The sequence below is a fragment of the Idiotropiscis lumnitzeri genome, chromosome 9, assembly GCF_059441095.1.
Source record: "Idiotropiscis lumnitzeri isolate Australia: NSW breed Sydney's pygmy pipehorse chromosome 9, RoL_Ilum_1.0, whole genome shotgun sequence".
NCBI classification, from domain to species: domain Eukaryota; kingdom Metazoa; phylum Chordata; class Actinopteri; order Syngnathiformes; family Syngnathidae; genus Idiotropiscis; species Idiotropiscis lumnitzeri.
Genome location: NC_142399.1, coordinates 10,508,017 through 10,534,258, shown reverse-complemented (window position 1 = coordinate 10,534,258; position 26,242 = coordinate 10,508,017). Strand labels below are relative to the sequence as shown.

The 26,242-nt window shown below is 43.0% G+C and overlaps 3 protein-coding genes across 5 annotated transcripts in view; 1 reads left to right on the top strand and 2 right to left on the bottom strand.

Annotated features, from left to right (window-relative positions):
• The window catches only part of fmn2a (formin 2a), a 37,052-nt gene extending 30,668 nt beyond the window's left edge, over nt 1-6,384 (bottom strand). Inside the window, exons 1-2 of the mRNA XM_088304839.1 lie at nt 4,363-6,384; nt 1,481-1,638 (exon numbers count right to left, since the gene is read on the bottom strand). Of these exons, the coding sequence (XP_088160965.1) occupies nt 1,481-1,638; nt 4,363-6,331 (2,127 nt within the window). The 5' untranslated portion in view covers nt 6,332-6,384. The remainder of the gene's footprint in view (nt 1-1,480; nt 1,639-4,362) is intronic.
• The window catches only part of rgs7a (regulator of G protein signaling 7a), a 147,194-nt gene that overhangs the window by 93,805 nt on the left and 27,147 nt on the right, over nt 1-26,242 (top strand). The gene's annotated exons all lie outside the window — the stretch shown is intronic.
• Nucleotides 9,234-26,242, bottom strand: part of chrm3a (cholinergic receptor, muscarinic 3a) — a 66,886-nt gene continuing 49,877 nt past the window's right edge. Inside the window, exons 3-4 of one of the 3 annotated variants that reach the window (XM_088305382.1) lie at nt 22,993-23,174; nt 9,234-13,679 (exon numbers count right to left, since the gene is read on the bottom strand). In XM_088305382.1, the coding sequence (XP_088161508.1) occupies nt 11,726-13,660 (1,935 nt within the window). In that variant the 5' untranslated portion in view covers nt 13,661-13,679; nt 22,993-23,174 and the 3' untranslated portion in view covers nt 9,234-11,725. The remainder of the gene's footprint in view (nt 13,680-22,992; nt 23,175-26,242) is intronic. The other 2 variants (XM_088305383.1, XM_088305381.1) reach the window with 2 other exon arrangements.

Here is a 26,242-nt window from a genome sequence, read left to right as displayed (position 1 = left end):
TAAAAAATAAAATGCAAAAGTGAGACAAATTGAATGCATGTTGGGCTGGGTTATTTCTGTCAAAGCTGACTAATTGAATAATGAAGTAGTGTGCCGGTCTAAACCTCAGACATTTCCCGGGAAGAGCAGGCGGGCTAAGATGGATGGAGGCACGTGGCGCTCTTACAATAACACGGTCAGCAGATGGTCTACGCGAGCATCGCTGATTGTGACCGTGTGAGTGGGTGTCGGAGACGTTTTAATCCAGTCATGCGCGGAAAGGCCATGAACATGGAGGAGAGTGTTTCAGGACGGCCTTTTGTATAAAAAGAATGGCTTTTAACAGGAAGCTCGCATCGCCGGAAGAGATTATGTTGAAAAGCGAAGCAACTACAGCGCGCTTGTGACCACTCTAGGTTTTAAAGAACGATCGACGAGAGCAAGATTGTAACATTTGACCTTGGCAACATGCTGACATGCTCAATAAAATTGACAAGAGTAAATTTGCAGAAATTTGTGATGCTTTTCTAGTATAAATTGTATTCATCTCCCTTGCTAACTACGAGGCATAGAACTAGCAAACAGAAACAGAACAAAAAGACCTAGCTGAGAGAATTCAGTAGCGTCCAGAGTTTTAATTGACCGTGCATTCAAAGGAAAAAACAAAACTTCAAACCATACCAATACCATTTGTTATGTAACACTATTACGGAGGCATCATGCCACCAACGTAGCAGCTGACGTTAGCTTGTTCACAAAGCTAGCAGTATCATAGTGTTACGAGAGCTGCTGTTTTGTTGAAGCTGGACATTTGCTTTTTGTGACTAGTTATCAATATATTTTGTATATTTTGACTTGGGGTGGATCCCATAAATCTGAAAACAGATGTATACTCTATTTGAAATAGCTTGTTTGAAAGAAGAAAATTAAGCTAGCTCTTGCTTAAAAAAAAGAGAACATGCAGCATGTGTCAACTGAATTATTATTATTTTTTTAATGATTTTGATTTTTTTTCCCAAGAATATTATGTATTTATTTATTTTTGTTTGACCTATAAAAGTTCGCGCAATATGGATTTTACCATGAGTTGTATTTTATAGCCACGAAGAAAAAATGTTCACTAAATTATTCCATGGACATTATTTTGATGAAAAGCTGATGTGATAGATTTAAAAATTTTTTTTTTTTAAAAATCGAGGGCATATAAAAAAAAGGCAGAAAAGTTTACTTACATCTATGATTACAAAAAATTGTAAGTTTGTTGACCAGTATAATTAAGAGAAACATATTTTCAACTTGTCCGATTTCAGTGTCTCAACATTATTTTGACTAAAGCACAGAATGTGACTACATTTACCACCTAAGCTCACAACCGTAATGAGGACAACCACCACAAAAAAAAACAAAAAAAAATGAATGTCTTGATACATGAAGGTGACGATATCAAGCAATGCGCGCTATCATGTGAATTTACGTTCCTATTTGGGTCGTGCAGGCTTACATTAAAAGCGGGTTTGGCGTCGCCGTGGCGGTCACCGCCGTTGTCGCTGAAGGGGTGCAGCAGGCCCTGAGTCAACATTCGCTGACACATTTCCTTGGCCTGCTCCTCTGAGGATCCCTCATCCTGGTTCATACACAGCCTGTCCAGCAGAGTACGGCCTGAAGACAAATTTCTATTAATGGCGGCAAGACTGTTATGCTTCAGACACAGAATGCGGTAGATTAAAGCCGATTGTTTAAAATAGACGTGAGAGTTTGGGATGTGATAATTAAACACTCGCGTGCAAACTCCTGCCACTTGCTGTGGAGGTGTTAATGGTGCTGCTCCACTTTATATAGAAAGGGAGAAAAGTGCTCATCTTTGTATCTGTAGATGCATTATGCTCAACATAAATGTAAGAAGTCGCTTCAATTAGTTTTAGCCTCTTTTTGAGAACGCGCTGGTGCTGATTTGTGTGACTTGACGTGATAGTAAATGCTAATTTTCAGGAGGCCATTTATGGTGTTCTGTAATATACGGTATCATTAAGTGGACAGACTCGAGTTAATAATTATGGTTTGGATGAACATTTCACTTTTTTCACATTCTGCTTATGTTTTTCCATACCAGATTTACTGTAAACTTCAACTGGGAGCGACACACCACTTGAAGCAAGCACGCTAGGCCTCTTATTGGAGAACTGTACGAGCCAGAGTCAGAACAGGTAACGAGCGCTAGCACTTTAAAAAGTGTGTTTTAATTGCTGCTATATTTTACCCATATTGGAAACAAAGGATAAATCGGAATTTAATCCAATTTTTCACTGGCAACTTCATTCGGTAAAGCAACACATTCTGATGCAATCCAATACAAGAGCTGTGCAAAAAGCCATTCCACAAATAACTTTGAATATGCTATATAATTTCAACCTTTTCCCCTCTGAGAACCCATATCAGTATCGTGCAGCAAACGCCCCCCAAAAAAATGAACGGGACCTATCTGGCAGCGTCAATCAAAACCGAGCATCGGTAACTTTGCAAAGGCCGAATTTTTGATGCTCCAGTCCCGGGAGAAATGGAGTTCAAGAAATGAAAGAGAATAATGTCAATTTTTCCTCATGGCTGGTTGTTGCAAATAATTTGGGCTCTGCTACCCACTTAGATGTCTTCCCTCCTCGGGGCTGCGTGTGACCTGAAAAGCTCCACAAATTCCGCAGCATCACATGCAGTGCAGACGGAGTGCATGGTAAGACAAATCAGCACACACACAAACGCACGCACATATATATATATATATATAATGTCTGACTTTTTGAGATTTGCTGCACCTAAATGCCGCGAATGCAACTTGTTTGTTATAATAATGCGCCTCTTTGTCGGGTTCAGTCTGATGAAATGTGAAATGACGTCACGTCATGACTCATATTTGCCACGCAGATAAACTGTCACTTTGGCTCAGTGTCTCCAATGATGCATTGTGGGTAAATGTGTGTATTGCTATGTCGTCTCACACACACACACACCCCCGCACACACACGTACGCGCACACACAGACAGACAGCAGAAAGCAGCTGAGCTCATCCAGCGCATCAGAAGGGGAACAAGGTGGCATTGTTTTAATAGACAGGCCTCATAATGACAAACTCAGTAGAGAACATGGACTGTTTTACTCGGCCTTCACATGTAATCGGATTTTCTTGCAATATTCATGTTCACAATGGGATTTTTTTTTTGGGGGGGGGGGGGGCTTTAGGCTTGAATTCACAATGCAATTATGAGAGACTTTTTTTTTTAACTGCTCCATAATAATATTCTTGTGTCAAATACAGATTGAGCTTTAAAGTACATAAATGACGAAAAACCAGCACAGCCGCATTGATGTAAACGTCAAATACGACACAGTGTGACCAAAAAATGCATTTTAAAAAAAGGAAAATTTTGTTGTTGGCCACTAGAAAGACCAGGAAACGAAAACATTTTGTCACAATATTGCAGAAAAAAAATTGTCAAGTGGTTGCACAAAATTGTCTGAATACAGATTCACTTTTTTTTAAAGAAGACTATACACTTCAAAAAAAATTATCTGGACTTCGATCATTTTATTTTGCACAGCCACTTGACAAAGTAAAATTGAGTAAGTTTCATTTTATTCAGTATACGCACGAATAAAGTATTTAGGATTGGGGATGAATAAGAATTAAAAAATCAAATGGAATGTCTTGGTTTTTTTTATTCTATTATTTTCTTTCTTAATTTCATTTAACAAAAATGATTTTCAAGAAATGAAATTTTCAACATCTTCAATTCGAGTTCCGACATTAGTAATGTAAACCTCGATGCGCCATTTATAAAAAAAAATATGTAGCATATGAAAATTTTAATTAATTTAATTTAAAATTGCAAAAGCAAGACGGCGACAGACTTCCTTGAAAATCTGTGAATTTACAATTTCAATTTTCGTGTCTGTGTCCAGAATTTGAGGACATTATTTATTTATTTATTTTATAGAATCGTCTTGTGAGTCACATGCTAGCCTTTGTGGACACATTCAGTGCATTACAGAGATTAAATAAACTAAAACCTGATGTTTCTTTTCATTAGATTTTTTTTAAAATTATTTTTAATCTGGTTTTCTCAGGGGCACTTTGCAACTTCAGCAGATGTCTTGCTTTACGCTCCACTTCCAGTGGGACACGCCTCCAAGCACTTCTTCATTCATACTTTATTGAGCAAGTCTTGAAAGGCACCATGCTAGCGTACATCAATAATTTAATAAATTGGTCTTGTGCTAACTACTCAATACGTTCAAGTGACTGTTTACGGATCAAAATTCCCAAGACTGAGACAGAATTTGGCAAAACCGTTTTCAGAATCACAAACGACGGATGCTTCATCACGACTCACCAGAGAAGATGTCCAGGTAGGAAGCTGCCCCCCTGGGCGACCTGGAGTGTCCATACGGGGCTCTCCTGGAGCCCAGTGTCCAGTAAGCGCCAGCTGTAGCTCCCTTCTCCGGTTGCTCCTGTTCCAAGAAGACGGCTCCATCTCCGCCGTCCAGCTCTCCGCACCAGTCCGCCGATGTGCCGAGGGGCCCCGCGATGGAGCTGGACCTCTGCTTGCGCCCCCTCACTCCCTGGGACCCTTCGGGTTCACCCGTGTCGGTTCTCCGAGGGACACAGGGGCTGGTGAGCGGCGAGCCGATGGGGGAGGTGAGTTGCCTGGTGGTGGTCTTCACGTAGGAGGGGTGAACTGGGGGGTAAAGTTTGACTGTGGACGGGGAGATGGCGGAAGTTGGTCTGGTGGGGCTGTCGGTGGTCAGCAGGCTGATTGATAGACTGCTCTTCTTCCTCAGAGACAGGAAGTTACATCCGACATTGTGGTCTTCCTCCTGTCGCTCCGAAGACAAGTCCATGAAGCTTGCACTTTTGTGTGCAACCACGGGCCCTGCAGCAGCAGGTTCGATCTGGACACACGGCACATCTGGTAATTTGCCTTGAGCAGTCCAGTTATCTTGACTGCGACGCGAGACCGGGATCTCCAGATCATCGTCAGCACTCTCATAAGAGGAGGGCGTGGTGGTCAAAGTGTCCGGGAAGCTGTAGGTGCTATTGGTCTTTGGGAAAAGGCTTCCACTGCTCCTCTCCGTGTCCGGCGCCGAGGACGGTCCACTCTCACTCAGTGATCCGGGAACGGAAAGATCTCTAGTCATGAGCGCGCTTTCGTTTGTGGACTTGTCGATCAGACGGGAAGCGACGTCCTTGTCGAAGCTCAAAGCTTGGGATGGAACCTGCTCGGCAGGACTGATTCCTTGGAAAGTCGAGTCTTCACGCTGGACCCTCATGGCTTGCTGGATGTCCGACAAAAGATCTTCGGTGTCGGCCGCAGCCGAGTGGAAACTGTAGATGTCCACATCGGATCCCGAGCCGGCCTTATTGTACGATTCATCCATGAAGGATTGCTGGCTGCCTGCCGTCAAGCGGCTCAGATCGCCCTCAAAATCCGACAGCATTCCCATCTCATCGGCAGACAGGCTGGCCTGCGTTCCGGGTTTAAGACCTGCTTTTGATGACCTTTCGTTCGCCAGCAAGTCATCCTTGGACAATCCCTTGGCCTTGGAAGTCTTCCTGATTTTCATCCCGGAGAACACTGAAACCATGGAATCCGACTTGGATTTCTTCTTCTCATTTTGCTCCCCTTTGCTGGTCTTGCCGGACTTTTTGGATTTCTTTTCTGCTTCCCTCTCGCCGGCCTCGCACGAGCCATCCTTGCCTCCTCCGCCATTGCCTCCTTTCTTTTGCTTGGCCTCCTGGTTGCCCATGCTGCGGAGCAGGCGGACCCCCCTGGCTAAGAAGCCGTGCTGCTGGGGTCGAGAGTGGGCATGCGGCCGGGCGTCCTCGCGGGCTCCTCCGCCAGATCCCGCCTGGTTTCGCAGCGCAGTCGAAGGCAGCTGCGAGGAGGCTGCTGCCGATGATGACGAGAGGAGGCGGAGACTGGCGCTGACCGCCGCGGGCTCGCCGCCACCGAGGCTCATCCCTCGCTCGCCCCCCCTCCCAGTCAGGACTTCTCTGACGCTCTGATCCCCATCCCCCCTTCGCCCCTCCTTTCTGTCCCCATCTGTGCTCCTCCATTCTGATCTGATGCATAACGGGCTGCTGTTGGAGCGTAGGCGCCGCTGCCCGGAGGGTAAAGCGTAGAGATGCTCAGGAAGACCGGAAACGTACGCCGCTTGCGGCTGTTGCTGAGGTCCGAAAGAGTGCTGTTGTCGGCGCAGGATGCTGGTGGCGCTGCTCTTCCGCTTGTCTTTGAAGGTGCTGGTGAAGAAACTCTCTTTGAGAAAAGGAACTTGAGTCTCCACGGTCTGAATCGTCTGCATTTTGGTGTCTGTGGCGTCACCCTCGGGGGAAGGACTGGCGAGGTTCGCTGACGGAAAGGGAGGAAATGGAAAAAGTTTAGTTGATTCATTTGATTGCAAAGCCTCTTGAGAAAAGAAAAAGGCTAACGTTATGTGCTTTGTTTTTTTTTGTATTTTTATATTGTGATGGATATTTATTCAGGAAAGCAATCAGACAGGACAAAAAAAAAAGCGAAAGCGGTCAGGCAGAAAAAAAAGAGTACAGAGCTAAAATTGAAGAATAAAAAACTGAGGACAAAAGGAAGATAAAACACTACGTATGACTACTGGTTCTATGCTCCATTACAGGGGTCCTCAATCCTATTCCCCGAGGGCCGTCGTCCCGCCTGTTTTCCATCTTTCCCACCTGGTTCAAATGATCAGATAATCAGCAAGGTCTGCAGAAGCTAAATAATGATACTGATCATTTGAATCAACTGTGTCACAGCAGGGAGAAATGAGAAACAGGACAGTGGCCCTCGAGGAACAGGATTGAAGAACCCTGCTCTGTTATAGGGACTGGGAAGCCAGTGCAGCACCCTGTGAGGAAGGGCTGCAACAAGGAGCAAATAGAAAAGCAGAAGACAAGGCAGGACGGGACAGGGAGGTGACAGGACAGGACAGGACAGGACAGGACGGTGACGGGACGGTGACAGGACGAAATGGATTTTCAACTAGGTGATTACAGTTTAAAAAATACAGTGTTTGCATCTGTTAATACAGATTAAATTATAGTAAAAGGAAAAATAGGAAACAGACATAATTAGAAATTTAAAAGCAAAGCTAAAAGAAAAAAAGTATAAATAAAAGTTTGTTGTTAATTATGTTGATTCAAAGATAGTGACAAATGTTTCAATTCTTGCATACAATTCCACTCACAGACTAAGCGTTTGAGTCTCTAAGTGTCCTTAAGTTCTCTGAAAGTCATTATGCGATTCAAACATGCTATTATTATTGTGAATATGAAAATGGAGAACAATTCATTTCTAATATTTTTTCAAAATTACTTTTGTTTTCTCTGCTTTGCTTCTGAATGTCATTAACTGTTGTTTTTGTAAACGCTTGTAGGTGTTGTGTCGTTACTAGCTCTCTGTAGCAAATGTAAATAGTTTATTAAATTTAGTTGGCAGAAGTTCTTAAATACATCACTGAGACGTTGAGTGAGAAATTCTTGTTTTCCAAAATACACATGATACCATTTTGCAATCTCGATGTCAGCTGACATGTAAATACAGAAGCTGAAAGTTAAAACCTTCACTTTGAATTAAGTCTTATTTTCCAAAATATATTTGTTAGCTTTTTAAAAGTATGCCAAGGTTATCACGCCTTTGGGTGTGGTGCAGAAAAAAAAGCACAGGCCAACATTCATGATAAGATGTACTTTCTCTTCATGTGATTTTAAATTTGACTCAAGTGTGCCAAAAACATGACAAAATATAAATCGTACAGGCGGGATGTCCGATACGTGGACAAACATGTCAAAGAAAAGGTTCAAGGATTTAAACCCATGCATTGAAGCTTCCCCCTGAACGCCTCCAAACATGTGCTCACCTTCTAATCAAACAAAGCAACTTTAAAAACCAGCATTAAGTTAAATGTTAAACACGATCAAATGAGAAGACAGAAAGGAGAGTGAACTTGCCTGAACGCAGCGCTGGCAGACTGACTGAAGAAAACAACACAAACGGCTGTTTGTCCTCTTCTACAAGCCTCTCCTTAGCCGTGGGTCACATGAAGTTGCTGTTTGCCTCATCACATGTCTGCTTTGCTCGGCCATCTCCCATTAGAACCCCCCCTACCACCGCCACACCCACACCCAGCAGTACCTTTAAGGGCAGCCTCAGCTATGAGAATCCAACACCAGTGGGAGAAATCACAAATCACACATTAAGGGCTCATGTTTGTTGCAGTGTTATGTCACATTGTGGAGAAAGAAGAACAAACACATGGAAGACAGCAGAGTGATGAGTGGCACACGTCCTGGTGCCGCTTTGTAGGCCGTCCCATTAATCAGGGCACAGGTGACCCTGACCAAGGCATTATCCAATCAGCTGTGAATGTCTTTGGTTGGTGTCTCCCAACTTCTATCGGGGCAGGGCACATATTTTGCATTAGAAAAAACTGATCAGTGTGGGAAACAGAACTTGGATTTTGGAGAAATTTGACCATTTTAAATGAAGCAAGGTCTCTAAACCATTAATTGATCAAAATACTTCTCAATTAATTGGATAATCAATTACCTCTTGATGACATGACAAATGGCTGTATTGCAAATAAAAAAATAATTTAGCTCAATGAATGTCAGCAAAGGTTAATTGTATATCTGTCATCTGGTGCAGTGGTTCTTAAACTTCTTACCTACAGAACCAAAAATATTTTGCTCTCCAAATACCATCATAATGAGCAACATTAAAATACAGAAGAATAATAAGCCAAAGCATTCTGCAAAAATAAGGTATGGGTTTTATTCCGAAGTATTTTCTGCACTAATGTAAGCTAATGAAACATTATGCACAATTGCTCTTACATATTTAAAAAAAATGAAGGTGAAATCGGCTTTTTGTAAAATTGACTGCACAAACATAAGTTGAATAAAAAATGTTATCAAAAGAAATATTTGAAAGGTCTGAATGCTAAGGTATTGTCGAACACAACTGTACTGGATTTTATTTCAAGTTCAAAGCACAGAACTTGGGGCACAGTTTGAGCATCAAATGCATTAATTCTTATTGACCACCAGAGGGAGCAAGCGCGCCACTCACCTAACGTTATGCCTGTGACGTTACGTTCACAAGTGGCAGGTCAAAGTGAACGAAGCCCCAGTAGCAATAAAATAAATTCTGGAAATAACACACGACTAATTTGTGAGACAATCATTCGGAACAGTTTATTGACTTAAAAGACGAGTATGATTGGCATACTGGAAACGTAACAAAAAGACATTTGAGTTCACCATGTTGACATTCCGGACATTTGAGAACAAATGTTCCCCACCGATGTAAAAAGTCTGTGTTGAATGCATATCAAATACCGAGTGTTGAAAGAACAACTTTTTTCTTAATTTTTTTGTATACAATACACAAAAGTACAATGGCAGCCGTCCGTCGACGCCTTTGTACAATATTCATCGTGACACATTAGGGTGCTGCAAAGTGCAAGCAAACTCTGTACATAAAGATGGACACAACAACGGCAGCTGTCAATCATGATGTCACATTCCCTTTTTATGCTAACAAATTCATCCATCCAGCTTGTGTTCTCCGAGCTCACTTGAGGCGAGAGGAGGAGTGGTCACCAGTTGATCTCAGAGCAAATAAAAAGAAAAACAAACATTCACACATATTCATTAGTTTGTGTACACATTATATTTCATGGATTACGTATTTTAAATGAACTCTGTATCTAACATCTCGGATTTTGGGAGTGATAACTTGGAATTTTGAGTAGCGAACAGTTATTTTGTAAAGTGTGGTAACTGAAGCATAAATGTATCAAATTGCGTGCTTTTTTAAAGCATTTAAATCAGGGGTGGGCAATTTTTTTGATTGGCGGGCCACAATGAGTTTTAAAATTTGACAGAGGGGCCGGATGAGGAGCAAATGGGTGGAGTGTTTTGGTCATCTCACCTCATCGGAGAAAAAAAAAGACATTTAATTTTAAATGAGAGTGAACAAAAGCATTACAACAATATATATCTCTTTGAAAAACCACAGTATTTAGAAAATAAAACATTAACAGGGTTTATTCATTATTTTTTTTTCAAGTTTGGCGGACCGGATTAAAACATTTAACGGGCCGCTTGTGGCCCCCGAGTCATAGTTTTCCCATGGCTGATTTAAATGATTCGTTAACTCATTTTCTCCACCAGTGTGACTGCTTTGTTGTCTCTGTGTGCCCTGCCATTGACTGGTGACCAGTCCAGAAGGTGACCCGTACCAAAAATTAGCTGGGACAGGCTCCAGCTCACCCGTGACTCCAACGCGATATCGAAAATGGGATTTGTGAGTCGTGTTCAATGTGTCCTCTCCAGCATTTGTTTCCTACAAGGTGTGCTGTTTTTGGCCTTTTCCACAAGTGGCCACCAAAGATTATTCAACAGTTTAAAATGAACATTTTGTCCATATTTTATACACAGACAACCCAAAAGATTTCAAGACGTTTTGATCATGTGGATTAAAATCAGTCTATAAATAAAATACAGTTCATAGAAGCAGTATACATGGTATCATCAAGTTGGCGTGGTCAATTCCAATCAATTACAGAAACACAATCTGAATGATAAAAGATTCCCTTTTCTTTCTTTTCTTTTTTTTTTTTTTTTTAAAACAAACTCTCTTCTAAAGGTTTACTGGGCTTGTGAGTGAAACCGCACTACAGGCGAGCTCAACTGGCAGTGAGCATGTAAGGTACTCCTCTCACCACTAGAGGGTGCCCTAGCTCCACAATTAAGCCCCAAAAAAAACTATATTGCATACAGACAAAAGCATTATAGCAGAAAGTTCAAACAAGGCCGTGTTCGACATCTTTGTATGTGTGAAAGCTGCAGAAGTACACCAACATAATATCATCATCATCATCATCATCTTTATCACAATGACATCAAGTACGTGAACACAACCGGATGTACTCGTCGCCGCCATTGTTTCAAAAAGCACAACAATCACATTGCACATGACAGCGGTTCACTGACTGTGGTGCCACAGTACTCGTAAAACGAGAGTGATTTTCAGATTGGCTCAAAAGTTCAAATTGACGAGCGCAAAAATAAAAACTCTGTCAGATACCAGGGAAGAATATTTTTAGATCCCATCAAACACAAGTTATATCTAGGTAGGAAGGCAATGCACAGAAGATTCGATAAAAAAAAAAAAAAAAAGAAAAAAACATGCCGGTCAAAAAGTCGAGGCCCAGTTAACACAACACATTGTATGCCTTGGCTTTTGGTTACAAATTCCAGATGCAAAGTTCCGTTTGTTTACAAAGGCAAAAGCACTCAAGTCCGCACGTGACAAATCTAGCTCAACACGAAGAGAAAAACGATAAGAAGCAACAAGACCTAACCGTGTGACAAAGCTTTCCTTTTACCCTTGAGTCAATTGCACTTTAATACTCGCGCCCAAAACTGAAGACGTTGGGTTCTTTGTTAAAGCCCTTTTCAAGCACAACTCACTCGGTTTCCTCAAAGATAAACCTGCATGAAATGGTCGATGTCTTCAAGACCAGATAGTCGTCTTGCGTTTCTGCTAACACCTTGCGCAGCCCTTTGTTGCGTGCACATGGACATGAGGACGAACATCGAAAGCACCTCAAATGCTGCGGGTGCCCTAGACAAACTCCCGAATTTTTCATTCCATCATCGCGCCACTCTGCCGTCCCTTACGTGGACTCTCGGGGAATCCTCCTGTGGAAGACCACAGACTGCCTTTGCTGGAACTGCAGTTTCCGGCGTTTTCTCTGGTCCCAGCGGCACAGCAGAATCATCTTAAAGGTCGTACGGAACGTCTTGTTGCACAGGGCGTAGCACATGGGGTTGACGGTGCTGTTGACGTAGCATAGCCAGTAGCCCACGGCCCACAAGGTGTCCGGAATGGCCGCTTTGCAGAAGGCATTGATCAGGACCATAATGTTGTACGGCGTCCACGTGATGATGAACGCAAAGAGAATGGCGCTGAGCGTTTGAGCGGCTTTCTTCTCTTTCACTAAGGACATACGCTTTCTCTTGGAGATCTGAGTCCGAGCTCGGGCCGCAAAACGCTTGGCGAGAGCTGCCTCTTTGAACGACATCGGAACCGAGGGCGATTTGGTGGATGTGCCGGCGGCGGTAGAGTCGTTGGCCGCGGCCGGCGCGTCATCCAAGGAACCAGAGTTCGAGGTAGCCTGGATGGTCGGCAAGGACTGGATCTTGCGCGAACAGAAGCGTTGGTGGTAGCTGTTTTCAGAGCTATTAGTCCCATCGGGACTGGTGGACGCACTGGCGTTTGTCGCGACCGTGTCCAGGCTGTTTCTGTTGTATTCCGCCCCCCTTAGTGGGTCCTGTTCTGAGGCTTGATCCAGGTCCTCGCAGGAAGTGAGCTGGGAGTTGACAGCCGCCTTGATGCCAGGTAGGCTGAGAACAATGGAGAAAATAGTGTGGCTGTCTCGGCCCCCGCAGTCTTCGTCATCGGATGAGCCCGACTGGTCCAATGAAATTGCGTTATCGTTGTTGTTCCAGCTGTCACTACTGCTTTGGTCCGGATCTCTCTCTCCTTGCCGGATACTGCCAGGCCTCCAGGATTGAACCCCAGGCCAGCAGTGCAGGCGGCTGACCAACTCCCGACAGGCGCTCTTTCGTTGAGACAACCGGGTCAACTCGTAGCTGTTGCAACTTCTGGAACTCCCGGTATGACGCGCAAAACGGGCTCTGTCGACCCCGCCGTTGCCGTTTCTTGCCGCGATCCCGCCACCGCCGCGGGCCCCTGAACCCTGCAGTCCGGCTAACTCTTTGGAGCGGTTTTCAGTCTCCTTGTAAATCCGCCAGTAAAGCACACTCATGATGGTCACGGGCAGGTAGAAAGCTGCCATGGCTGTGCAGAAGGTTATTATGGGCTGCTGGAGGAACTGAATGTAGCACTTATTCGGCGGCACTGTCCTTTGACCCTCAAAGTACTGCCACAGAAGGATGGCCGGAGCCCATAGAACCAGAGAAACAAACCAGGCCAGCCCGATCATGATCCCGGCTCGCTTTGTTGTCCGTTTGGCCCGGTAAGTCAAAGGCCTGGTTACTGAAAAGTAGCGGTCAAAGCTGATGACCAGCAAGTTCATAACCGAAGCGTTGCTGGCCACATAGTCAATCGCCAGCCACAGGTCGCACGCCCAGTTCCCCAAGGCCCAGTAATCCATCACAAGATAAGCCGTGTAGAGGTTCATGGAGATGACCCCTATGATGAGGTCAGCCACCGCCAAGCTCAGCAGGAAGTAGTTGTTGACCGTCTTTAGTTGGCGATTGACCTTGAAGGACACCACCACCAGGATGTTCCCGATGATGGTGACCAGCGAGAGCGTTCCCGTCAGCAGGACAATGAGGACCACCTGCCACACGGTGTGCCCCCCTAAGGGATCCCGGGCCGACGTCCCGTTCCCACCTTGTGATTGGGTGGAGTTTAAAAGGGAATTCACAGAAGAGGAATTGGCGCTTGGGGTGGTCACGTGAAAAACCAACCATGGTCCCGTCCCCGCTTGATGGAAAGAATTGGCTTGTGGAGACAATCCTACTGCTGGGAAGGTGTTGGAAATCAGGAAGAGACCAGAAGAGTCTGTGCTGTTGGAGGTCATTGTTATGTCCTGGCATGTTCTGATGAAGAGAAACAGGAAAGAGGGAGAGAGACGGAAGGGACACGGGTGAACACGTCTTCTCAAAAAGCAGTTGCGTTAAGTGTCCACTAGGTGACGGTAGAAAGCTACTTCATCTTTGATCCCATTCACTACTCACTTATATAACTGCTCTCCACTGCGTGACTGATAAATACTTCTGGACAGTGTGAAATCACGTTTTATAGATTCCAGTCAATATTATTATCAGATTAATAGACATACTGCACACCACTTATTTTAATCATCCATATAATTTGCACTCATTGTTCAGATGGGACTGAATGAGTTTATTTAATTATTCAACATTCATATGCATGCAGTTTCATACACGCTACATAATAAGTGTATATTTCCGCGAGTCATCATTTTAACATTGTCAAGAATTTTGTATTTCCCACTTTGCACTAATTGCAGACCATATGGATTACTTTCCACAAATAAACATGTAACATTGTAATTTATATTCTTTTTTTCACTTTCCATTTGATTAAAATTTAAAAATTGCTTCTCAGTGCTACTTTTCACTGAGTAACACCATGAGCATTGTAGGGTCAGGAAGCATTTTGAGGTAAAACAGCGCAAGAAACCAAATCCCCCCTCCCCCCTAAAAAAAAAGATTTCTTTCCTCAATTTATTAATATGCTTATACCTGTCAGATTTTGTAACATCATGCACAGTTTGCACATTGAAGTGTTAAACCTAAATAAAGCAAATATTTCTTAAAGATTAAATTAAAATGCATTAACTTTAAAAGTTAAATACAACTGAACTGTAATTCAGGCTGTGATTCGTCTGCGTGCCACAAGAGGGAGTCTGCATACCATGCCATACTCTCGGAATACTTAGCTTCTTTATTGAGCTATTCATCTATCAATTTTGTCAAAATGTAGCTCAATTTGTCTACGAGTGTTCACTTTAGAAAGGTCCGTAAGGACAGACTGAATGGCATATTTCTCTTGATTTGAGTTAAAAATGAAGCCACCATTAGTCTATGATTCAGAAACACGGGCGTGCTACGCAGGCACTAAAACGAAAGCAATGAAAGACTTGATAACTAATGGCGCGTAAGTGGTGTTTGCAATTTAGTTTGAGGGTCACTTAAGTAAGCCCGAGCCAACAACAAACATGAGATCTCGCTTTTCCTGTCAAAGCAATTTCTTGATAATTGCATTATACATTAGTTGAGTGGCACCATGTTTTGCCTTGTAACTACCATTTGCATTCAAATGTTTTGCACGTCCCAAGCAAAACATTGCATCGGTTGCCGAGCAGTTATACTGAAACCGGATCTCACCTTGCTTTGATCCAGGAGAGGAATAATGATGCGTGTTCCAACGGGTATCAATGATTTGACGATAGCACCAGATATCATACTAGAATACGTACTATATAGGTAAGCAGAGCTGCATCGTGTTTGGTTGGCTGCACCAATTAACGCTTGCTAACAGGTTTCGCGTCTGATATGTGGCGTGCAGTGGTGGATTACTCGTTGAAGATGTTGTTTGTGATACCATACCAGATTTTCATATCGTCATATACTCATTGTTATTAAACAGGAAATTGTTATAAATAGCGAAAAATACACAATACGCCTCCCTTAAAACTGACAGGCAGCTTTTGTGATGAGGAAGGGCAAGGAGGCAGAATCCAACCAGGCTCTACACACAACTTTGAATTATTAAAAAAAAAAAAAAAATCCTGATAGGCACCACCACTCACACAATGCCACTTGTGCACAAACACGAACGCATCGAGCAAGTCATCCCACTGGGAAAGGTATTTGGAGCTGACAGCGCTCCCACCGAGCAGGTAAAGAACCCAAATAGCCCAAAGCAGCAACACAGCTCAGGCACATCTCAGTGTGGGGACTTCATAATGTTTGGGCTCATGCTGAACTCCGCGTGAACCCTATATATACATAGACATCTATATTCTAAGAGGCAACATTCTTAAGGCGGCCACTTACGGGTGTGACAGCAACACATTGGTGTCACAATCAAATAGAAGCGGAGAGCTTACCGCAACAAAAGGAGCCAGAGTCACGACTAGAATTGGGTGGGTTGGGGTGGGTGGAGTGCAGAGTGCTTTTCAGGGCGCAGCAGAAAGAAGCAAATGATGAGATGAACCGTACGTATTCCTCTTGTGACTCTTTCTGGAAATGTTTCCATAGAACTTAAAATTCATGGCAATGTAAATAAATGGTTGTGGCATCACTCACTCACTCTCTCACTCTCTCTCTCTCACTCTCTCACTCTCTCACTCTCTCACTCTCTCTCTCTCTCTCTCTCTCTCTCTCACTCTCTCTCTCTCTCTCTCTCTCTCTCTCTCTCTCTCTCTCTCTCTCTCTCGACAGATAGATTGTATATTGATAATACAAATTATTATCAGGATGATGCAGTGTAGTTATAAACATGTTATAAACCTGACAGCTTGAAAGTGGAAAATGACATTAGTTATGCACATTTTAAAAAAGGGCTCGTACATAAAATACAGTGTGCACTTAATATCATAGCCAATGAGTGTAAAGTAGGCCGGTGAATCTAACGGGTGTTATGGGAGAGTCCAAACAACAATAAATTGGCTTCTAAGAATAATTACAGACTAAGACAATTCCAAAACATTTGACAGACTAAAAGGTATCCAGTAGACATATTCTGGAAAAAGTCTTCACAGCCAGCACACATCAGCATGCACTTGCATGTGTTAAACATTTTTTAATTGGCTCAAAATGTGTCGGCGTGAAGATAGGAGCTCTCCCCCTTGGGCTGCTGTAAACACAAGCGGAAGTCTTGCGTACCAGAAGGATCTCGAAAAATCTGACAAATAGGAAACGGGTTCCATCCGGAGAGCTGAGACAACGCCATGACGTCTCACTATTTTTGCTCCCCAAGTCCTCCGTTGAGATCGCAGGTTATATCGGTGGCCACAAGCGGAGGCGACGCTGACTTAACGAGACGATAGCGACCGTTTGTCACTCAAGAAGTCCTGCGCAAAAAGAACGCCTTTGCCTTATTTCAATACGGATAACAAGTGAGTTGTTGTCGTTTGTTTTCAAAGTTGTTTGTTAGTTGGAGCCAAGATGCAATTTGGCCTCAACATTAGCAAAGCATCATCCACCTTTTGGGATTTTGAACATTTTTTTTTGTCATATGGGGCAGGACCCACATGCTGTGTATCAGTTGAAGGTTCACTTTTATGGCAGTGGCGTGGGATTTGTGATCACATGAAACTGAGCTTGTGTGAGAAATGTCAAGCCAATCAAACCTTGGAGGTGCGGCCTGTGAAACGCTGCGACGGTAGGGCCTGTATAGCAAAGTTTTAGTACCACGGAGCTGATTGCTGAGAGAAGTCAAATTTTTACGACCCTGAATGGAGGCGTTCAGAAGAAGTGGAAGAGGAAGAAGCCACTTGGGGTAGGGGGGGGGGCAATATGCAAATTTGGGATTCCTATAAAAGGTCTATAAAGAAGGCTGAAAAGCTGACGTCCAACTGAAATGCAGTCCAATTTATCGAAATGTTGAATCAAAATTGTACAATTGTAAATATGTCCATTTTTTTTTTCCACGGGAAATGAGGAATGCAAAAGGTGGCGAGAGGTTCATATTACGGCAAATATTTTTTAGTCCGAGCATTTTCTGATTTAAAAGGTGGAATTTTGGCAATCTTGAGATGACTTAAAAGCAGAAAATAATTCTCAAGAAGTTCTGAATTATAGATATATATTTTTTAATGTCTCACTCAATCGTCTGTTTTGAGCGTCATACTCATGCCGACTGCTTCATTTGCAAATGAGACCTTTATCATTTCACCATGTTTATAGCGTATAATTTCATCACGACTCGGTGAATCATCACCGTCAAAATGTTTGATTTTCTATTGGACAAACACATCTGCTGAGATGTGAATGTCCTGCTGATCCTTAGTGTGCTGCAAATGGCCCCAAAGACTAACAAATCCAATGACGTGCTGTACAAACAAGACTATAACACGTTATGACGTTATGATAGTTTGCTCGACCGTACGAAGCCGTATATTTCCAATTTCAGGTCCGTAGGTGTGATGGGCTCAGGTACACAAGGGGAAAAAAATTCACGATGATGTAACACCACGCATCAGGAATCCATCAGCAGTGACCGCACCGTATGATGTCCGCGATCACCCCCCCCCTTTCTAGGACTTCATGCTATGTTGCTGGGTTGAAAATAAGCACTTTAAACTCAAGACTCATGTCAATCAATCTCAAAAGTTCATTCTAAAGCGGTACATGTTACATAAGCTAATTCGGAGATAACTGTGCAGAATTGCTGCCGTACAGGATGCAAATTATCGCTGAGTGACCGCAGAACAGGAAGTACACGCTGATTAATCACTCGTTGACAACGCACACACCACGTTTGTGTACGCACGCACAAACGACGACCTAGTAGAGTACTTCAAAACCACTTTGCCCGTTGCAGATCATCAGGTAGAGCGTGGAAATAAACCGGTTTCACTTCCATCCAGCCGTTTATTATCTGAAGTTCATATTTATTCAAAAATCTATATTGTTGCTCAACTCGCACACCTGGGTGTTATCGTTACACATTGACCAATCTAAAGTGTTAAAAATGACTTGCTGATTGAACAAACGTGCCAAGGACCAATCGCCATTTACCTATTTTCTGAAGCTGAGTCATTTCCTGAGTCCTTAGCAAAAAAAAAAAAAAAAAAAAGGCAAAATGGCCGCCCCCCCCGGCTGGCTAAAAACGTGAGGATTATGCCATACAATAACATAATATTATTCAGAACGCCGTGTTTCGATTAGCGGGCCTGCGTAGAACATTCTCGTCAAAAATTTGTGGGGCTTTACTTCCCCTTTAATACATAATATATATTATGTCATTTATTCATCACCCAAAATCTCTGTAGGACAGGAAAATTCTTGATACAGCAGTACACCACTACATTTTGTAAATTAGAAGTAAATGAAATGTAAATGAGTAATTCCGTGTAGCGTACCTGAGCGCATCATTAGATAACTCAAACTATTTATCAGCAACATAAGCGGCGAGAAACGAGCATTAAATGTGCGCTTGAGCGTCCCGGCTCCACTAATGAGTTGAGTTTCTCAAAAATTGCTGTGGATAAATTGATTCGCTTTCACCGTAGCGTGACTGCTTAGCTCGTTCACCTCGGCGAAGCACGAACGCAGACTCCTCCAAAAGACGGGAGAGACTTGAACTTCTACATGAACTTCCCCTTTTAGCACTTGAACATAAAACTCTGTTTGTAAAGGAAGATAGTAAAGATAGTAAAGGTGAAATCTGTTGCTGCAAACTCACCAAATGTGACATCCAGCAGGGCATCCCAACCACTCCAGCAAGACATTTGTAGGCTCATAAATGTCCTCAAACGTCTCTTTATTGTCAAGATGGCGGAGGAAGGATTGCTCAGTGTAAATAGTTTCAACCAACTGAATTTAGTCACCTCATTTGACCAATATCATTGAAATGAACCACCTGAAACGGGCGCCTACATGTTTTGGTAAAATAATGACGGATTGGCAAGTCAAGGCATGAATTCAATGTATGGACCAGTAGAAAAAATTAAATTAAACAGTGTATATTTAAACACTGTTTGTTTTTTTGTAATGAAAATGAGCTAACTTAATGCTAACATTTGATATGAAATGCCATAGACGGGCTAATGGAAATTAGCATTCTGCATATCTTCCACAAGATCTCGGTGCCGCCCGACATATTGCGGCAGACGATTTGGACGGAGCCCTGTAGCGAACAGCTGAAAGCCTTGACTAATTAATACCCCCCGCCAACCCCACCCCTCCTTAAAGAGTTTTTAATTGCACATAAACGCCATAAGATGGTGGCAAATCACTTAAAACCGAAAGGATCATAAAGCGTTAACATGTCACAAAACCACGTTAGAAAACGACTGAATCCACTCGTTAAATTATTCATCACAAACAAAGCACTTTCACATGCGGCTCATTGGTAGTTATTTGTTAGCATGCCGGCCTAAACAACACGCAAGGACCAATTGCCGTGACAACACACGGCAAAATAAATAAATCACACTTTCCGTAATATGGTGACGGTGTAGTAGACAATAAGGAACATTCGTATGCAGAACCAGAATCTGGCTTTCTCAAAATAAAAAAGAAATTTAAAAAAAATTGCGCGCAGGACTCGTGCAAGAGCACAAGGCCATGTGTCAAGTCCTCCCCACTGACAAGAACCAGCCAAGACGGAAGAAGATGGATTTGCTGCAACTGAGCGCAGATCATCCGACTTGGCTCTTGAAGTTGACACATTGTCCGTGAGGCAGATTTAAGGGAGGGAAGCTTTTGCTCCTCGCCATTGGCTGCAAGCCAAGAACTACGCCGGCGTGCACTACGGCAAGGTGGAGGGGGACCCGGACGGCGAATACGGACGGACATCAAAAGCAGGTCGACCACGAGCCTGGAGGGGAAACCATCTGCTTGGTCCATCTCTCCAGCTGTCTCTAATTACAGACGGGAATTGACCAACGGGTAAATCGTGCACCGACGTGAGCTTATCACTTGCGTTTATCTTTGACTAAGTCCCACTTAAAACTATTATAGAATTTGCGGCTTTTGCAGATTTTCCCTTTAAGAACTGGATCGTCTGTGTGGAAATTAAAGATGATAGGCTATGTCTGTACGCCAAATCCCTCCGGCCGCCCGATCTCGTGCTTTGGTTTTGTCCGTCTCGTCTGTTGCATGCTTCAGCCCACGTTTTGCCTACTCAAAACATTCCACCATTTGACTGTAAATTCATTTTATTCTGAGATTTAAAGCTTGAATGTGCTACGATCTGTATGTTTTTACTGTTTTTGAAGATAGATAACACTTTGTCAATAGTACTGTGTGCAACGTACTTCAAAGTGTTAATTATTAGTTTTGTTCCACGTACATGCGTGTTAGGAGAATATGTGATTCAATTTTTGCGCGGTGACAAATTGTGATCATACCAAGTAACCGTAGTCTGATTACTTTACCAAGTTACATGTTACTGGTATCACTGGAGGGCGGTATTATTTTTCTTTCAGTTCAGATATTTCCATCTGTGACGATAGACGCTATCATTGTTTCCTCGATTTTCTGTAGCCACGTGTTCCCATTAAAAATTAAAAGTGAATCAAAATGCGCCATATAAACACCTCATTCGGACTAAAACGGCAAATCTGAATTTTATTTCATTCGGGTGGTATTTTCCTTTGGCCAATCCGGACAGTCAGGCTGTGTCCGGTTGGAATAGGTCACATGAACACAGCTGACCAGCCATTCCATCTTCGGAATGGCAAAAAAAAAAAAAAAAAAAAAAAAGTATGTGCAGTTAAGATGCCACATCCTTCTTAATCCATCGCTTTTAATATGATATCAGCGCACCCCTTTCCCGCCATAACAGCCTCGACTGTCTTTCCACAAGCTTTGAAAGTTGTTTTTAAGTGCTGTCATCCCGAAGGTGTTCCATCGGGTTGAGGTCAGGACTGCACAGGCCAGTCATCCACATCCAACTCACTCATCCATGCCGTGACGGACCTTGCGTGGTGCACCGGTGCGCAGCCACGATGCCACAGCAAGGGGTCAATCTCTCGGTTATGCTGAAGGATTTCGCTTTCACTGGAACGAAGACGCCATCCGTATAGTTGTTTTGTCAATTGGTGCGCTGTGAATAAAATTGACGACATGTTCCTGTTTTCTCAAATGGTGGTATGGAATCTATGATCTCGCGCCTCAGGGAGATTACGTCTTAGACATTAATCACTTTGTAATTACCACCTGGAAACGTTGCAGCGTGGCTCGCTCCCTGCGAGCCTCAATGGCCCTTTAAGGAGGCTTTTATCGCAGCGTGTTTTTCGAGTGCTCTCGCCGTGTATTCAGCAAACACCAAACACCAATGGGAGAATGTTTATGATTGTTTGAAAGTGGGAGGAAAACCAAGGTCACAAGTTCAACGCTATAAATTATTCCGTGCTAGGCTTTTTTTTTTTTTTTTTTGTCGTCGCTTTACAGTAATCCGTCTTTGTTTTGTTATTTTCATGAGGTTTTTCACCGAACTCCGTGTTGATATGATAAACGAGAAAACAGTAGAATGCATCCGAGCATTAGCAAAGACGTTAATTGGCGTTCCAATTAGCCACTTTGTTGGATCGCGAGCATTTCGCTCTCCTTTTTTGGGCTGTCTCTGTGTTTTTCAATAAATAAATATTGTGCATGTTTTTAAATGCTCGTATTGGACCTGCTAAAAGAGAAAAATTTCATGACGGAACAACACTTTGGCATTATTTTACATTATTGAACAATTCCCATGAGCATATAAGTGCTGTGGATGTGATGAGAGTGCTTTACAGACTTCATTTGGCGATGAGTGGGCCTTCGCACTCACGTTTCGGTGACAAGTCCTCAAAACGGTCATCAAATTGCGACTCATCCTCCAGCAGGAGTACAAATTCAAGTTCTGGAATTCACCCAAAATGGCTGCTTCAAACCAAAATGGACTCGGCTACGTTCCATTTCGGGGATTTTCTAACTTTCCGCAGAGTACATCCGGGTGAGTTTTTGGGGGTCATATTGAAGACCTCAAAATTATTGCTATGACACACGCACTGAGGAAAGTTGATAATTGAGAAATTAATTGGAAGAAAAATACACAAATCCAAGAGGGCCTCGGCACTATTTCGTACTTGGGCTAAGTTGATCAATTCCGGGTAAGTTTGTAGAAGTGGTTTCAAGATTTACAAGTTGAATTCACGAATGTTGCTGTTGGTGGAAAATAATGCAGAAACAAAATAAATTCCAACGAAATCTGTCCGGTATTCGACGACAGAATCAGCTCGCATGGAGACCTCCCCGCCATCAACCTCACCCCCCCAATGGTGTCGTGACGCAAGCTTGGCCAACAACAAAACAGCAGAGTGAAGTTTGTTTATTTATTTATTTGCTGTTCACACGTTCAGTTTCCACGCCAACCCGCGGGAGGCGTGCATGAACTCTTGCGTAACGCATCATTTATTTAACACCACATTTGCAAGTTTTCAGATATTTCGGTCCTTGCACGGGCCGCAATCCACCTTAAGTTTTTTTTTTGTAAAATTGATGGAATGCTGCTTGCAGCAACATACTGTACCGCATAACAACCCTTTTATGAGTCAGACTCAACATGTTAGGTGCAAGACATGACCTCTAAAGGATTGCTCTGTGTATTGGACTGACAAAGTCATGCCAGTCCCTTAATACCAGGAAGCAGCTCAGCATAATTATTCTGCCTAACCTTGTTTATTCTCCTTTATGATCCCGGGCAGCCAGGAGTTGCTCTTTTATTGAGGTGACTCGCTGCTGCTGCTGCAATCCAGATTAGTGGAGCAGAGAGGCTTCTCACTCTGGCACCGACAGCTCCAGGAACAGACGGCGGCTTGACGGGGGCTGGCTGCACGTACGAAACAAAGCGGGGAACTGGAATCATAAGAATATTCATGAGAGTGAGAGGTTACGTCGGGTGCCAGGGATGTCTGCAAGTGGAATCCCGCTGAAAGCAGTTAGCCAGAAAGACTGTTTACCCCCCCGCCCCCAAAAAAAAGATGCATTACATGAGTAATTTAGACATCACTGTATAATTTAGGTTCAGCTCAAAATAAAAATTGCGTGATTGCAAAAAGTGACCTCATTTAACCAGGCTGGGATAATCATGTTCATTTTATGTTCAAATAAAATTAAATAAAATTAAATAAAATTAAATAAAATTAAATAAAATTAAATAAAATTAAATAAAATTAAATAAAACAGCCCCCAGGTTGAACCTCAAATGCAAACCTTAACATGCTAACTCAATTTGAGCTTCTCTAAACTTGCTAATGCATTAAATATCCAACCGTTCAATGTTTTAATACTTTCCGCAGCTGAATTGGAGCTGAAGCGCAAAACTGACAAGCGTTGAGTACAAACATCGACCAGTCCTTACAATTGATATTCAAAACTAGTCATGCACTTCACATTTTGACATCCTGAGACTAAGACAACACCTAACAATTGACCAAACAGAAAAAATTTTTTCACTCTTGATGGCGCTTTTGGTTTAAAAAAAAAAAGGGTTTAAAAAAATGCAAAATCAGTGTACGTTCACCCCAATGTTGAAAAGAGAATTCCATCTTGAGAAGTTAAAAAAATGCAACTGGTTCATGAAGCAAATTTGAAGCTTCGTTTTCCCAGCATTAAGTCTAGGATTTCAAACAGGTACTTCAAGTGACACAGCAGGTGGTAACAGAAATAGAGATGAGATGTGGCAACAGGAGAGGCAACTCGGGCAATTACAGGTTGGGAATCCCCGCATGGGGCCCCCATACGAGCTGTTATTAGTTGGTGGCTTGTATTGCGTAATGTGATATTTGATTTGGCCATATCAACGACACGACCGGAAACATCAAGATTCAAACATCTTCCTAATGGGCCAAACAACTAGCATGCTTATCTTAATGTTTATTTATTTTATCTAATTGATGCAATGACTGAGTTGTCCGATTTTTGTATCTTTTTGGAGTGCTCCGTGTTTCTTCTTGCCGGTGAGATTTGGACTTAAAATAGCAGGTGAGAAGAAAAATATAAACCAAGATGTGTTGTGAGCAGCACTGAAGGCTCATGGGATTTCACACACTTCCTCACCTCTGCGGTGGGTCTCGGCTTCTGACAGTCAGAGCAACAAGCGTCTGGAACTCTTTGGACATGGCACTCGACTACATCGAGAAATGCCTGTGCAATGTGAGCGTCACGTGAAGAGAAATATCAAGAGTGCCGAAGAAAAACGGGGATGTGTCAAAGCGAAACGCTTGAAGATGCCTAAGCTTCCAGCGCTGCCTTCTTTCGTTCTTCCTCTTCCAGTAAATATGCAATTGGATGAGGGCCAGCGCATGCCTGGCTTCAAAAACAAAAGTGGCTGCATTATAAATTAGCCTCGAGTTTCTTTTACGGTCATGTCAACGCGGAGCGCCGTTGGCCGACCGACGGCTCAATCCAAACTTTGAAATACCAACCTGCCAGCCTTGGCGATTTGTTTTCACGTGACGGTTAATTCTGCCGTGTGACGCTTTGTGCCTGTTTGGGGGCCTTTGGGTGAACACACGCAGATGCTACACACATGTCGGTAACGGGCAATGGGCGATGAATCCTTAAAAGGAAGTGCAAACGTACGTCTATTGGAGGCATACCGGAGAGACGAGGGAAGGGTGGGGGGTGGTGAGCGTTCACACTCGCTGGAGTGTAAACAAGCTTGAGCATGACGAGAGGACTCTTGAAATGAGACGCATACAAACCGATAATCGGGCAGAAATTGAGTATTCCCCTGAAAAGGCCTGACGGATGGATGCCTAAAACAGACTATGGGGAGGATTTTTTTTTTTTTCCCATCGGGAAAAACAACCCTGGGCGCTGCCATGGGCAAGTGTGCGGCAAAGGATCCTGGAGGTTAAAGTAAGCTAGTTTAAACTAAAAAGGAAAAGCGTTCCGTCGCTTGACGCGGCAACATTAGGGCGTCGGTCGTCTTGGTACGCCCCGCTTTCAAAGTGTGAATATGAAGTCTTTTGGACGACATACGGCGTAAATAAATCGCTTTATAAGTGCACTCTATTCACCGTTATGATCAAATTGGATTCTTCATTTTTGTTTTTCAGCAAAACTGAGCTCTAGTCAGGCGGAATCCTCACATGTCAAAAACTGCAACTTCTCAGGAAGTGGGAAAAAAACCCTCATCTTTCTTGAGTTTCCAAAGACTGCCTCATAAAAGTCCGTACTATACCGTATATTGCTATCATATACATACATACAAAATCATGCTTGATTGCAAAATGATTACACTGATCACGAGAGGGTCATATGGTGCGCTCACAATTTTCAAGGAGGACAAGTAAGTGGAAAAAAAACAAAAAAAAAAAAAAAAAACCTCTCGGTCTGATTTTGCATTTGCTGCAACGCGTAGGCACCAAAACAGCAGCAAGCCAACAGAGCTGTCACATGTGACGGAGCCCATTGCTACAGAACACACGCGCAAACACGCACTTACATAAGAACGCCACTAGAAATCGAGGAACTACGCATACCGCGCGCTTCTCATTCGTTCACTCAAGACATTTACAGGAATGCAAACACAGACGTCGTCGCGCTGTCATCGCTCGAAAACGCCAAAGAAGCAGACAATCAACAAAGTGATGGAAAAGAGTCAGGACAACTTCAAGTGGAAGGATAATTTCAAACTTTCAAATGGGATCGAAGCCACCATAGCAGAAAGTTAACCACAAGGAAATGAACCGTTGAATGTTGCAGTGATGGCAGCAGAAGACTTTACTAAAAAAAAAATAATAATAATTAGGATACAGTTGATTTTATTCTGCGTGACCACCTGACCATTTAAAATTGCGTGAATTTAACATCAATATTTTAGTGGGCAGTTGTCATGGTAACGAATGGCCTAGAAGTAAATGCTCACCCCTTCTCCAAAAAAAGTCAACAGTTATAATTAATTAGTGATAAGTAAA